Source organism: Typopeltis vanoorti, chromosome 1 (assembly GCF_054136105.1).
Source record: "Typopeltis vanoorti isolate ZY-2024b chromosome 1, IOZ_Tvanoo_1.0, whole genome shotgun sequence".
Classification (NCBI taxonomy): Eukaryota; Metazoa; Arthropoda; class Arachnida; order Uropygi; family Thelyphonidae; genus Typopeltis; species Typopeltis vanoorti.
The window spans coordinates 33,394,156-33,410,836 of record NC_143549.1 but is presented as its reverse complement, the minus strand read 5'-3'; the positions used below and the strand labels follow the sequence as shown (position 1 = coordinate 33,410,836).

Below are 16,681 nucleotides of genomic sequence, written 5' to 3'. Positions count from 1 at the left end.
GATCTTTGTAGGTTCGATTCTTCGAATTCCGCAGCATTAAATGCGAAGAATACCACACAGGGTTCCTGCAAAAAGACAATAATAATAAATAATATAATAATTAATGACAAGTAGATAAAGTTTTTCAATGCTGCTTTTTTTTACGCAGACAGTTCCAGAGTTAGTCTATTATTAGCGTAGGCAAGTAAGTTTTTAATTTCTTTGCAACGAACGCATTGACCTTTTGCTATGCCAATGAAAGAAAACCTATTTTAGTATTCAAAAAGTCAAATTTGATTAACTATCTTTGGTGAGTTTATATTTTAAAAAGATAGGATGTATTTTCAAATCTTTATTCTCATTATATAAAACTTTCTAAGCAATATTCTATGTAAAATGTAACACAGTTTCAGAATTAATTCTAGCTAATTTTAAGAATATTTATGCGTATAATTTTACATCAACACTTTTTGTAGATAATTTTGAGGTAGCTACAGTATTTTGAAGTCAAATTACTTACAATGTCCTAAAGGCATATTTGTCTCTTATAAGTAATAATCAAACAACAATAAAAATAACACTCAATTACGCAATAAAAATAACATTTAATTATGCACTAAAGAAAACAATCAGGAAGTAAAATCAAAAATAGCGCTAATTAGTATATCAAATAAATGTTTATTAAAACAATAAAAATTATAGTCAGTTAAGCCAAACGATTATTCGCACATGGTAACATACCTTTATTATCCTTAATTCCTCTCAACAAGGACTTCAATGCATGCTGTTATCGTTTGCGTACAACAACCTGTGAACTTATTCCAGCGTTTAGCTTATTTGTATTGGGTGAAGGAGAACAACAAATGCGTGTGCCAAAGAAATTATGCCAACAGTCTGTCTTATATATGTGACAGAAAAATAATGCTTCTATTGTGTTCAGAAGAATTTATCTATGCAAGCAACGACTGTTACCAAAAATAAACTCACAAAAGATAAAATCTAGTGACGGAGCAGACAATTAATAATTATAGCAGACAATTTTAAATCAGGCAAATATATATTTTTTGATTTGTGGGATTAAAAACTCGAGTTTCTTCCAGGAGAAGGTTAAAAATCTATAGCATAGAGAAATCAGGCAGTAATTAAATGGGCTCTAAACCCACACTTGGAAAAGTGGATTCATATAAACATTCCTATATTTTGTTCCTATTACCATTAAATAAAATAACAATAAGCATCGATGAATTAATTAATATTATATCTATTAATTAATCGTAATAATGTTGGGTCTAGCAGACAGTATGCCCGTTTTCCAACCACAAGTAATTTGAGAGTTCGAATCTCACTATGAGTGCGGTAGCCTGTGATTGTTTTCAGGTGGGTAATGAATTCCATCGCTGACGATCAGACAACAACATCCTGCTTACTGAAGGTCTGAAGTGACTTGGAAATAGGCAGACTTGATGGACAGGCAAATACCAAGAGATTATGCACAAATCCATAATTATAACACGATTATGGATCTTTGATAGCGGTATAATAGTCGGCGGTAGACTATTATGAGTATCACAGAAACTACCACCTTGTTAGCGTGCTTACGCATAATCATGTCTTTTTGGACATTAATAATAGTTCAAAATCCTGCCGATGGTAGTTCTGTAGCCGGAGACAACTACAGATATTCCCCATAATAAAAGGATACAAACTGCCCAAAAATGATTCCAAAAATGATTCCAACTCTGCCATATTTCGTGGATCTTCTCAGTTACATCTGTGGTCACTTGAGTTTCTGTGAGATAAAATGGAACTGTTTGTTCAATACGACAATTCGTTGCAGCGCTATCTGTTTGAGGAACTGTGGATTGCGATAAGTATACATGAACCAATATTGTGGGATGCTTTCGGAACTTAGTTCATGTTTACGAGTTAAATCTGTTCGGTGTATTGCTTACTATTGGATAGGTGCGCCTAATAAGCTGATCACTTGGTGTAGACCGGTCAGGGGAAACAATATCTGGGACGCCACCGACGTTAAACTAACCATTTAACTTTAGCTTGATTGAGAATGTTTCCAGTTAAAAATCAACTTTGTACAAGGTATCCTAGCGCTGCTTACAGTAACCTTCAAGATGTCCGGCTTTTGTCCCGCTTATCTCAAATACCTACTTGACTCGGGTACTGAACAATCGAATAGGTACAGAGAAGTTATTGTAATAAAATATTAAGCTGGTTTTCTAGGGGGGAAAAGTGTAATATATTTCGATCATGTGGAATGTTTATTGTTAACGTTGCGTCCGTTATTACGGGAAGCAGAGATTAGATCGGTTAATTCAGTTTTTGCATGAATTAAGCGGTGATACCACTCAGCGCTTTTATGTTAGTGTTAACTATAGAAAGTGATAAAAATCTAACCAGTGCCATAGGTAGTGTGGAGCTAACTGGAATAAATAACAAGAAAATTATTTCATTTAATTAATTTATTTATTTTGTTATTTCACGTATCGATATTAACGAAGGTTTTTGAAGAGACGATCTCTGAATGAAAATTAAAACGCAAGAGTCAATTTTCAACTTGGGAGCAAAATTTTTCAGAACGAGCAAATTAAGGTGCCGTTTATGCCATAACATTAATTATTGTTGATTACTGGTTGATTCATTCGTGGACTGACCGAACGATGAAATTTTTAATTAAATTTCATTACATTATCTCAAAATACAAGATCTCTAAGAAGGAACATTGACAAAATCGTTGAAGAAACAGCCATTTTTTTTAAAATCATATATTAAAGAGGCTCCGCAAATTAACTGTCCTAATTCACACACACTACAGTTTTATCGTTGGACAGAATAATGCCTTTTTAATATTAAGTATCAAAACTTCTTAATGGAAGAAAGCTTAATTATGATCTTCCTGTTCTATAACCGCAAGGTTTTGACCTTGAATGCAGTCAATAATAAAGCAAATTATTGTTATTAGTTTTTATACGCTTTGAACAACAATAACAAAAGCACGAAAAAACAACTTCTATGACTAATTAAAATGTTACGCATGCGCAGAAATATAATAAGAATAAGACTAGCAGTAAACTGAACTTACTCGTATACTTCCTGCAAAGCTTCACGAGTGTTTTTAGGTATGAGATAATCAAGGTCTTTAAATCTTCTGATGTTAAGACCTTGACAGTGTTTTACATATTTGATATAACCGGGAAGTCCATGGTCACGTCCTCTTTGGATGTTGAGAGAAGCCAGGTCAAGTCCCGACTTCTTTCCTCTAACCTGATAGAGATGGTTGGTCACGTCTTCCTCCATAAACCTATCGAATTGCTGACCGTTGCCTTCTGCCAAACCCCTAAGGAAACTTTCGATACCATGATGGTGTATTTCGAACGGATACAGGAAAATGTCCCTCAGAAGTTCCCCACCGTCTGGTTTCTCGGAGGGAATTTCAGCGAAAAAACCATTGATCATGGAATGGCCGAATCTAAAAGCAGCTGTGGAAAATTCGTTAAGCAGGCTTGGATCGAGCTGTGATTGATACTGCGTGAATCCAGATTTTCTGATTCGGAGTCGACAGACGTGCATGCGCTTATTCCCAAGTACCAACGGCAAAAACTCATTGTAGGTGATCATTTGCATCTCAGCTGCCACAATGCGTCTGGAAGAAAAAATAATCGCTTATATATTAAATAATTCACGTAGTATGGAACACATTTCAAGGATGGAAATTTAAATATTTTTGTTGTGATATTAAAAAAGTATTGTAGATATTTTAAAATAGGAGCTGATTTACTTTTATTTTCCGACAAATTAATTAACTGAAATGATATGTATAAAATTAAGTTCTGCTCTTTGGTCTCTCTGTAAATCTAACATGTTTTTTTTTATTTTTTTTTATTTATTTTTTTTTTTTTTAATTATCAAACAGGCAAACTTACTTTCAGTTGAAAAAAAAAGCCTTTATTATAGATCCATGATGACGAAAATCGAACATATTTTTTTTTTTTTTTTTTTAAACCAGAGAGTTTATATTGCGTCACCGTTCACAGAGGCATTGTAACTCTTTCGTGCAGATTTTTGTATTATTTTCTTATTTATTTGCTTCCGAAGGTAAAGAGATTTTAAAATATTAAGAATATCTGAAATAAAGGAGACATGGGAACTAGAAATATTATGTGAAAAATTATTTCTTCGAAATATGTCACCTAAAACTATAACTTAATCAGCATTGAAATAATAAATGCCAAAGTAAATGCCATTTGAAGATATTCAAATGGCATTTACTTTGAACGGGATAAAATAAAATAATAACAAAATAACTTTCCAGTTTGATAGTTTTTATTTACTTAGAAACATTTTAGACACATAATTTCTCATCCATTAATGTCTATTTACCAGCTTTACGTTGAAGTCAGAAGGCAAAAATAAAAAAGCAAATGTTTTTTTTTTATTTTTTTTTTTATTTATCAAATCAACAATGGAAGAAAGGTTTGTTAAAATCTACCGTACTGTTTTTTCCCCTACAGACAAACTTGTTTCTAAAGTTTTGCTACAAAAGAAAAAGAAAAGAAAAATTTCAATGTCGGAATTTGCTTATTGTTAGAATGGGAAAAAATGCATTTATTATTGTTGACGGGGGAGGGAGGGAAGATGTATTTCTCCATTAGCTTCTTGTCTAACCTTCGCAATGAATATAAATCTAAAAGGTATAATGACGTCTGCTACCACTTTATACTTCACGATACTCGCAAAGCTATTTTTGTGACTGAGTAGGTCATGGACTTGTACAGAAGAACCAGCTCTGCTCTTGGGCTTTTTCAAGCGTGATCTTTGGCTTCTTCATTACACGAACAGCACAATATTTTATTCGGATTTACATCATTATTACTGTTATTATGTTTCTGATTAGTTATAAACAAGTTTTAGTACATTTCCTGCTAATATATACCAAGTTCAATAAAATATTTATTACATGAAAACAAAAACAAAGAAACAAAAAATCTTTAGGTACCAACTGATGTGCGTGTTTTTATTTTATGTTATTTTTTGTGTGTTGGGGGGGGGTATGAAGATGTATAAATTCTTGGTAATTCAATCACAGCCATGCAGCGCAGACAATAACAATCACTCGGAACCGGTGCATTGCTTTAATGGGATAACACACCTTCATTGAGTTTTCCAGGAAGTTTAGCCTTGAAGTTTTCACGCAAAAATCTGCAGTGTAGCATTAAACCTCGTTACTGTCTGGTTATTCGAGGAATAATTCACATTAATATCACTTCCACCTCGCGGAAAACAGAGGTCATCTCTCGTCCACTGATGGACCGAAATTTGAAAAATCTTTATGATGAAGAAAAACGCTGCTTTAATATTGTACGAATGTTTGATCCATCTAATAATCGTGTACTGGATTTCATCGATGCTCAGATAATTTCAAAACTCTGTGAATAAGCATCAAATAATGCTAACAGGTCACCATCGTCCAGTGCGTAAAGTCTGGTTTAATTTTTACTTTAGATGCTCTGAAAAGAGTTATATAGCGAAGGTTGCCTTATAAAAATTCCAGTTTTAAAATTTTCCTGGTGTCCCAAACCAAATGACCAACACTATTTCTGAAAATTACAACAGCAAATTCAAACGAATCAGCTTTTGGAAATTTGTGTAACTGACGATTTAGAGTAGAAAGCGGGTACGCATTCAAATTTTCGAATCACGCGCAAAGGGGTCACGTGGTAGCACTTAACAGGATAAAAGGCAAAAGACTGGCTAAACGAATTGTGTTTGAAGGAAGCCCTTTTCGTGAAGGAATAACGTTGCAAACTTGAATGTCTTGTAATGTCTCAAAGATATCACTACATTGTTTCGGGAAGGTGGGGGGGGGGTATTGGGAAGCTTGAAGCGATTGTTCCGTGGTGCTGTAAGCGAAGAACCAGTGTGTATTTTCCAGATATCCAATACCATGTGTTATCCGGATATCGTTATATTTTTCTTTCTCACCAAGCCTATTTAAAGACGAGCAGCATCCTCCCGACAACCTTTTATAGTCCAACTGGAAACCCAATGAACTTCCTTCTCCTCTTCCTCTCTCCTCTCATCTTCTATTCTCTAGAACAGCATTCCTCAAAAAAAAAAAAAAAAAAGTCGTAAGTATTTTAAGCTGTAGCGATGTATGTCTTTTTGTTTATATATATATATCATTAACATTCCACTAATATTCCCAAAGTTAGTCTGTCATTGTGATGCTACAAGACCCTACTTAGGGGAAGGTAGTTTTGCAGCAAACTATAATTTAAAGAAATGAATTATTAGCTTAAGGTTCACTGGATGGAAATAGCACTCGCAGGAAACAGCATAAAAATCTTGTGATGTTTCCTGTTGTTATTGTGGCAGTAACTTAATTTATGAGACCAGTTTTTTGCCTGTTTTGCTCAGGAAACCCACTACCACTTCCAGATTAAATAAGCCAGATGATAAAAGCCCTTATAAAGGTTTCTCGTGTTCTCAGACACCAAATTCAAACCGATATATATCTATCTAGATAAAGGACAGGCGTTGAGTAAGCCTTGCATACAAGATATAAATAATCAGTGCCATTTGCAAACAAATTAAGTAGCAGGCTATCTCTCTCTCTCTCTCTCTCTCTTATAATAATAAAAGTCAGTGAAAACTGAAACTATTTCATTTAAAACATTTCCAGTAATTTTTCACGAAGTTTTTGTAGCTAGTACAAAAGATTCATGGAATATAATATCATTACTTATTCGGGCGGCTTTTACAGTTCGGAAGAGTTGCTTTAAACATAGAACGAATGCTTTTTAATGAGAAAATAAGATGGATTTCGTTAGGAGCGAGGATGTTGGAAGCGTGTTAAACGCGCGTTATACAAATTTAATGACATGATGGGAGGACGTAAACATACGACTTCTCCAATCGTATAATTAGAGGACGTTAGAAAATTTCTGTGTATATAGGATGTGCTTCTGAGCAACATTTCCGATATATACAGTCTCTAACGTGCTCTAAGCTAACTATTCAATATACAGACTCTAATCGCGTGAGAATAACAACAATCATACCAAATAGAGCTGTCATTCTTGAATGCACATATATTGTTCGATATATTTGTATCTAAATATGTTAACTAGAAACAAGTTAACAAAACGATGCCTTTCGTATGTGCTGGAAATCAAAGTCTATGAAGCGCAACGTTGTTTAAACCTGTATTTGCTTGCATCACATATGCCGGAAGTAATCATGTTAAAGAACTTTTTGTTTATGGTCTCGGGGAGAAACTGACCTTAAGTATCACATTGAACTTGGAAACTAGGATTTTTTTTTTTGTACAGAAATACAGGGTGTTCGGGATAAATTTGACATATTTATAATTAATTATATTTTTCCGTAAGTTACATGTATTAACACACACTTCTCTTCATTTAAAAGTTTGGACCCTTCTTCATTCATATACAAGATGTCAGAAAGGATGGATAGCTGGAACCCACCTGAATCATGGAAGAGAATAACTTGTATCATGATGATTCGCGCCCGCCATCAAAATAAGGATATTACGACTGCTGCCCAATGCTCCCTGAATACAGTAAAAACAATCAGGCATGAACTAGAGACTTGCAATGGTGACTACGAGGATGTAGCAAGAAGAAAGATCCCTAGCAGACGATCTGATTGCGTTCGTACAGCAGAATTCCTCGCAAATCTGCAGGAACAGGTGTTGAAGAACCCTGGCATTGGAATTCGGGCTTTGTTCGTGGAGTTGCTAACTGTAGTCAAGCCCTGGATAACAAGGGTAGCCAATGGTAGGCCGTATGTATGGCAGCAGGATTCGGCCCCTTGCCACACCTCTGGGAAAAGTCAAAAATGGTTGTCTGAAAATTTCTACGACTTCACCAGTCCAAATGTTTGGCCTCCAAACTCCCCAGACCTTAACCCCATGGATTATTTTGTATGGGGCGCAGTTGAAAAAGACACCAATCGCACTTCCAGTAATACAAAAGCCCAGTTAATGGATAAAATTAAAACAGTTTTTGCGGCCCTTCCCAGGGAGACTGTAGCATCAGCTTGTTCGAGGTTCCGAAGCAGAATTGAAGCTGTGATCGATGCTAATGGTGGTTATTTTGAGTAAATCTTGTTGATAGTATTGTAATTAACTCTGCCTATAATGATTTTTTGTCAATTCATTAAATTTAATAGATACAAAGAAGATTTCTTTTTCCTTACGAAACTGTCAAATTTATCCCGAACACCCTGTAAATATATCTTCTTAAGTATTGCAGTCTTTTTTTCTCGTAAAATCGCTCTGACTAGTTAGCTTGTGATACTGTGGTGGAAGAATTTTTATTCTCATGAAAAAACGAACCAATAGGATATATCCAGAAATGATAAACTTGCACAACTTAGTCGATTTGTTTATTCCTGGACAAATTGACACTGGCTTTCTTTTCGTGCATGTCACGATGTATCGGGAATTTTAATACACACACAAGACAGAAACCCTTAAGATAAAAAATGGCAATCCCCGTTCGAGGCTATCAGTATGAAAATTGTTCTGTGGGCTGGCAGTTAATTGACCCATAACTTGATGGTAACTCATCAGCAAGCGTCCCGATCAGCTATCGAACAATTCACTTCAGTGACTGTGTTTCATGATGAAGTTGTATCCACTTCGGCGAGAGTGATGCTTGTATGCCCTACTATTTAATTAACTCTTCTCCTATACTCGTCCATCCGTTTCATGTATAATTTTGATAACTACGGATAAAAAAAAGGAAATAAAAAAGAAAAGAAGAAAGAAAACATTTTCACGGAAAACAGTATCGTAAGAAATAACTACAAAAATGTTAACCAAAAATTCATAAAAACAACGAAATCCCAATAAAAATAATGCATGTGCACGTCACCAACATTATTCTTAATTTTTAGTCTAACATAAAGGATATACACCAGCAGTTACCTAAAATGGAGGTCTCGATAACCACTCCTCATTTGAATTTTTCAAACCACACCTCATGATGACTTTCCTCGTAAGCGTGGAATATGTACATTTGGCATATCAGACGTGCCCATGTCAGAGAATGAGATGAATCCCACTCCTTTTTCTGATCTTCTCTGCTTAAAATTCCCATTCCTCATTCAATTACATGCATTTGCTGTCTTTTGCATTTGCTGAATATCATATCAAAATGGCAAATTTTTTTCAGGGAAAAAACTTGCCAATTTAATATGAACCGACTAATTCTCTTTCGGTTGAAAAGCACTTATAAAGGTTCTTCATCTACGTAAAGGGGATTTGAACCCAGGCATTTCAACCAAAGGTTTTCGTTATACTGAATGACCTATGGAGGCTCACATCCTTGGTAACTCTGGCAACAATTTTGTATCAGTTTATCTTTCTACGAAAAGTTGTATACTGACTTACTTCCAGTTGTAGCATCCAAGGACACGAGATGAATTCTGTCGTTTCAACTTCTTTCCTTTGGCTGATTATTGCTTTCATTTTTCTGATGTCAACTCTCAGCGAATAATGAAAAGAAGGGTTTTCTCCCTATTCCTCCCAAAATCCGCATTCACTAATTCAAGCCTTAGTTCTAATAAGGGCACCAAGACGGAGCTTTGTTAGGTTTCACAAGATAGAGTTTTGGTTTGAGACCAAGACTTCATCTCTTTGCAGTAGGTTAAGTGTTTAAAAAACAATCAACAAATTCAAATCTTATTTAAACGGGCCAGATAAAGAAAACTTTCTTCCTGTTGAAGTGTCAATAGAGCTTTTGGTCTATGTCCAACGTGCCACTGGACACATCTGATTTCCACCCATGATTCTCTCTCTCTCACTCACATCCATATGGTGCTTCTTGAGAGTAACATCACTCAAATATATTATTCTAATATTATTCTTCGCCTCTCATTCCTGCAAAACAAAATATCCATTCCCTAAATGCACTTTGCTAAGAACTGTTAACTGAATGTTTCTACTGATATCTCCGGTTGTGCTTAAAATAATTTTACAGAATTAGCAACACCCAATAAGCCGTTTCAAAGAAGGAAGGTACAATATCTAGTCCTCGTGCTCTATTCTCATTACTCACTCCTCCGTTCCACCGAAAATAATTAATGTGGTCGTTACAGTAAACGTCTTCGGAAGTCTAACTAATCATTGGTATGTATTTCACCACTCTCCATTCACAGAGGACACAAGCCACAAGAGAACACTTTGAACTAATTTAACATTTCCATCGTATTTGATCGGTTCTGGTTTACCTTACTTTTTTTTCTAAAAGTGTGCAACAGCGTTAAATGATGCATAAAAGTTAAACCAGATGTATCACAAAATTGAAAGATTGAAACCTGACCGAGGAACAAAATTTTAATGGTGAAAATGATATGACCTTTTGAAGCCCCGTCGTAGGAGAATGCAATTCTCCAGCTGGTTTTTCATAGGCGCTGTTGGTCTAATGAATGGGGGTGAAAAACTGGGAAAAAATGACCTCCTACTATACATGAGGTTATGTTTGATACGGCAGATAATCGGCTTATATCTGAATTTCATTGCTCTTGTGAAACACCTCAGCAAAATCATGTGGACAATTTGTGTCGTCATCGATTATTCTGACTAGTCTTTAGTAAGTGTGGTGGCGACATCGAATCGCTGTTGTCTGTTCATAAACAAATGTTAGAGTTTCATATCAAATGATGAAGGAAAAGATCTCAAATGATGGATTACCTTGTAAATAAGGTTTTAAAAGGATGCAATACTTTATTTGAGTAACTTAACTGTATGAAAGGCAAATTTCTAAAGGATGAATAAAGTCAAAAGAAATTATATAATAAGTACATACAATTAGAACATTAAACTGGTCTAACTTGTATAACAAGTAGGGTACTGGATTTAACAAGGAAACAATTCTGCAATATCGACAACCCAGTTGTCGATATTAAGTTTATATTTTTTTTTAAGTGAACTAGATTTAGCAGTAAGTATGGTACTGCTAAAAGAAGAGCCATAGGACTCCATTTCGGCGATGCAAAATTACATAGGCAAAGTAATTAGTAATAGGTATTAATAAGTAGTTAGTACATACTTAGCCGGAAGAAATACTTCTTTTCCAGAAATGATGTGCTACGCCGGAAAAGAAATATTTCTTCCGGCTTAGCACATCATTTCTGTACGTCTAACCACACGATCGAGTGGCAAAATAGTTCCATGCCATATTTAGACGACGATTATAGACATCGTTTATTCAAGGAAGCCGCAGTAGTGTTAAAAACTGGCGGAAACCTCAACAGAAACCAGGGTACTATTCCTAACAGTTCATGGAAAAGCCTCTCTCTAAATCCATCTGAACTACAGCTAGCTAGTAATCACATTATGCGTTTACAACAAACACGCATGCGTGATAATGATTAAGAACAATAAGTCCACTCAGTCTCTGTCACGCGAACGTGCAACCTTAGCTACTAGAGTGTTTACAACGTTTTTAATGTTCCTTTCAATTTGTATTTAATAGTATTTTTGATACTTTCCCGTCAACGCCTTGAAAAAGCTAGACAGTTTGCTAGCGAAACTGGTAGGCAAAGAATGTTAAAATTTTGTATATGGTCAGCATTAAATAATAAGTTTTTTATACTTAGATAATGATGACATTTAGATTTCCTTTTGGCACATTTTATACAGTAAATTGGACTGACCTGAAACATTCTGGCGATATTAAAATAAGAATGTCATATGAATTCGTGGTGAAATTAATTTCCAAGACCAGCGATACTTATTAACCACATGTACGACAAAATAGTATACTCAGTAGTATTTTATACCAAGAGATTCGTTTTACAATTTTTCTAGTAACGTAACAGAAACCTAATGGATCTTACACGCCACATATCGATTAAGATGCCTCGTTTATGAAGTGTAAATAGTTCGTCAGTTTTTTTTTTTTTTTGAAAGGAAAGTGGAAACTATGCATGCAGAATATGCAAATCTTTTGTAATAACCTTCGTATATCTATAGGCAATCATTTCAAATTATTTCTAAAATATTGTAATAATGAAATATACAGATGAAATTTTCACAGTGGTCTGAATCGAGGGCACTTACCGCGCTTCCTCGAAGAGACGTTTCTCATTCCAGTTCGGATTCACTTCTCTTAAATGGCGAACAAGACGGTTGTGCTCCCTTACGAATAATGTATGCATGCTTACAAGAGAAGAATGTTGGTTTACCCGCTGATCGCCTAAAGTGTGCAGGGAAAAAAAAATTCAAACTCAGGAATGTTGTGTTTCTAAGACATATTTATTCAGAAATTAATGGGAACATAGAAATTATTGCTCGTTTTGGAATACTGTTGTTTTCCCTTCTCTTTGGCTATTCACAACGAGTGAAGGTAGCAGCTTTTTATCTTCATCTCTACTGCTGATGTAGATTTCAGTTATGTCAGAAGATACTTAAACGTAAAAATCGTAATGTTCAAGCTAAATGCAGAAACCAGAAAAAATGTTCAGTACTGAGTGGCATGTGATCAGCAATTCATTTTTTTCGTTCTTTTGTCAAAACAACCATTTCGCACTTCTTGTGGGAAGGTTTCGAGAAGCTGATATATACAGGGTGTTCGGGATAAATTTGACATATTTATAATTAATTATATTTTTCCGTAAGTTACATGTATTAACACACACTTCGCTTCATTTAAAAGTTTGGACCCTTCTTCATTCATATACAAGATGTCAGAAAGGATGGATAGCTGGAACCCACCTGAATCATGGAAGAGAATAACTTGTATCATGATGATTCGTGCCCGCTACTTCAAGCTACTTGAAGTCTCCCATAAGTGGGGAGGTGGTCTCCCATCTAAAGACAATCACCAACAACCTTGCCCATGGCGGGATTCGAACCTCAGCTTGTAGGTCGGAAAGTAGGTAAGCTAACTGTTCTGCCAACTAAACCAGCTTCTACTTATAAAACTATACTTCTACTTTGTCATAATTTGCTAATGACCGTACTCTTTATTGCTCTTTTTAATTTACAAAGTCTTCATTTGATTCAGGCGTCAACATCCTCTATAACCAATGCCTAAGCCGATCTCCTTGCCACTCTCAAATGAGGTGACGATATAAGCTGGTGAATTTTAATTCTACCAAAACGCAATCCTCTCTCATATCCAGGAAGAATGATCATGCTGTTCACTCTTCTAAACTTTTGACAATATTCTGATCAACAACTAGGATCATTTTTTCTCTTTCTAGGTTGACTTTCCCATCTACTTATACAACAACGGAATAAGAGAACGAAACAGCTTATACTGTTTCGTTCTCTCATTCATTTTCGGACACTTTATAAATCTAAAATCGACCTTAAAACCTTAAAACATTATTTTCACATTTGGGCACCATACACCGAAAACCTCCCACAGAATGCTTGATTGCATCCAGGGACCATTCACTTAATAGATAATCTCTCTCTCTCTCTCTCTCTCTCTCTCTCTCTCTCTCTCTCTGATTTCTTTCACTCGCGTTTGTCCATAGATGTTATGTTTCCATATTATGTCTTTTTCTATTAATATTTTCATATCTGGTACACTGAACCGGGCGCTTCTATTATTTTATTTTTTATTCTAATCATGTACGAACACGAACAGTTGCTGATCAATGCTGCAATATACTGCTAGCTGCAAACTTATAGAAACAATTTCTCCTCCTCCTTGAATCACTATACCTTTGTCCTTTGGAACCGTCTTCTCGCATACTGTTTTTATTTTCTAATGGTTATAATCCTACAAAGAAGAGAGCAATTTTTATGTGTTTCTTAAAGAATCACATAAAAAATCCCTTTCTTCTCTCTAACGACTTATCCGCATGCAACACTGTCGTGTCCGAATCTTTTGATTTCTCCTGTATGAGGAGAGGGGAATGATTTAAAAATAAACACCTTGTTGCTCACTACAAGTCATGATAGACGCCTCTTTTGCTCTTCCAGATGTATAAGTATCCAACGAAGTGTATTTGTTGTGTATTTACCTTCTCTACGTATTCATTAATGTTTTTCTATGTTCTTCTATGTTTTCATTAATCGCAATAAACCCCATTTCACTTACTTATTTCCCTACGTATAAAAAATCAACTTCAAGAATATCAAACTGGCAGTTTGATACTGTCAAATTTTTGTCAAATATTGTCAAAATGCCAGTTTGTACGGGTATCAAACTGGCAGTTTGATACCCGTACGCTGTCTATAAGGCATTTTACGGCTAGTGTTAGTCAAGTCATCCGCAAATCTTCCAGAGTTCTCTAACTTATATAAAGAAAGCACAAACAACGTTTGTGTTTTGTATGTTTAGAGAACCACTCATTTATAATTCGCAAAGTTACAATTCATTTATAATTCAATTTAAACTCATCGCGCGAATTAACTTTTCTTTCTCTTCACTGATATCCTGTATTTCCACTCTCTTAGGATTACCTTTTATCTTTTCTTATTCTCAAAGGATTACAACTGACAGTTACAGAAGACAGATATGAATAAGTCCATACTATCATCCTCTGACCTACTCATAGTACTAGTACTACAGGTTTTTGCATTTTGTATGTCGGATTGCTTTAAAAAATAAGTATTTACCATTCCGACACTACTGATAGGTCTGCGACTGCAATGTAAGTATTCTCCTGACTTCTAACAAGTTAAATAATATAAAATAAAAGAAATAATTGAAAATCGTTATGACGACAAGAACATTTGCTATTCGAATTTCTGAATGCATTCTTGAAGTAATGTAAATTAGCTAAGTGAAAAAAAAGGTTGCAAGCTTTATTTAAAAAAAAAAAAAAAACGACACTTCTAAGTGTGTAATTTCACTGAAAATAATTTAAGCAATGATGTAGTCACTTTTATTCAATGAGAAGCAAATGATTCAATGCGGAAAAGTTATTTTTCTACATTATAGAATTAACTGCGATCCTCCTGTTATTGTTATTTCTCACTTTAAGTAACCGAGGGATATACTGACGGTGATCTGTGAATAAAGAAAGAGATTAAAAGTATATCGTACTACTGTCCTCTATTTCCGCCTTAGTCACGTAGCAATAAATTTGCGATCAGTTTCCCTGACATGCCCTCAAAACGCCTACCTACCCGTTGTACTCTTAGTTTCCTGGTTTTTTTTATGTTGCAATTGCATATTGGCAGACTGCCCAATTCACCCGCTCCATTTGCTTGCATCCAAATTGTAATAATTATTTGGTCTGGGAACAGACGCACATTTTTCTGGTTCGTAGATTGTGGCTATCATTAATGCAATACTTATTTGTCCCGAGTACGTGACGACAAACAAACAATCAAAAAAAAAAAAAAAAGCAGAAGCCACTAACGACTGCTGTTCAGCATGCGCTCATCCCCAAGGCAAAGTACTAGTAAGATATACTTTTTATCTTTACTAACACCTTATTTTATTTTATTATTAGATTGTTAGCCAGAAGCAGTTTCTGGGATACAAATTCTTAGCAGAATGAAAATGATATAAGGCCAACTTCGACGTAGAGCTAATCTCTTTTAGTCATTCGAAATAAATGTGGAAGTTTTTCTTTGTACATTTCTTTTATTTCTGCCAGTATACGAGTTTCCCGCACCTGCCTTAACGCGGTTTACTCTTCTCTAGACCCAAATCGAATGTTAACAAAATTATGTCCCACTTTCTTATCTCATATAATGGTCGTTTTACCTCAATTTCATTAACTTTATCTTCTACAGTATATCTTACTCACAAGAAACTGAAACAAAAAAAAAAAAATTATATTAAAAAAAAGTTATCCATTACCTGACTGAATCGTAAATCAAAAACATGACACATAATTCGTGAGTTTCTGGCCACACTTATTCAAAAGTAACCTAATTTACATGCATCAAGTGACCAAAAATATTGAGGTACATAGAAATTCAGACGTATAACTATATTGTGGGCCTATCTTTGACCCGCCATACTGACAGTGAAGATGCCCACTTTGGGCGATTTTTTTATCCTTCAGTTGATTTCTACAAACAACTAATTTTCATTTGTTAATTCAGAACATTTCAACTTCAATCACTGTTTCACTCTTTTCATTTTAAAAGTGATAATCAGTTTTAATTTTAATCTAATATTTTAAGTTATTCACTTAAATTTTAATTGCAATTTATTTACGTATTCTTAAATATTAATTATTTGTTTAATTTCATTTGAATTTTTTAATTTAATTACATATTTTACATTTAAACTTAACTTTAAACTGAAATTTTTATTTTAATTTCAGAATAAAATATTATAAATCATTAACTCCTAAAATCGATGTTATTTCAAGTTCAGCTTTATAAACTTCTGCAGATTTGTTTTACTTAATCTTTTAAAAGTATGCATTAAATAGCCTCTTTCAGGTGTTTATTTATTAGGAGCAAACTAATAAGTAAACTCCTAATCATAAAATTATTACACAAAGTTACTAGCAAAATAATTTGAATAACACTATGTATAACATTGCCTCTAAACATGGAAGAAGGCCTACCTGCTAGAAAACACCTCATTTGTCTTCCTATACTGCACTGGTCTTTCACTGGATCAGGAGTTGGCGGCAATAGGTCACCAACTATGCTAGCTTCAACCTTCAGAGTTCCTGTAAATGGATTCAAAATGAATTCGCTGCTAAACAGTATTTGGAAAGAAAAGTAACG

General features: G+C 34.6%; 1 protein-coding gene across 1 annotated transcript in view; it reads right to left on the bottom strand.

The window, feature by feature from the left end:
• The window catches only part of LOC150109877 (uncharacterized), a 236,009-nt gene that overhangs the window by 108,465 nt on the left and 110,863 nt on the right, over window positions 1-16,681 (bottom strand). The window contains exons 7-9 of the mRNA XM_090396426.1: window positions 16,516-16,623; window positions 12,086-12,221; window positions 3,077-3,637 (exon numbers count right to left, since the gene is read on the bottom strand). Of these exons, the coding sequence (XP_090252552.1) occupies window positions 3,077-3,637; window positions 12,086-12,221; window positions 16,516-16,623 (805 nt within the window). The remainder of the gene's footprint in view (window positions 1-3,076; window positions 3,638-12,085; window positions 12,222-16,515; window positions 16,624-16,681) is intronic.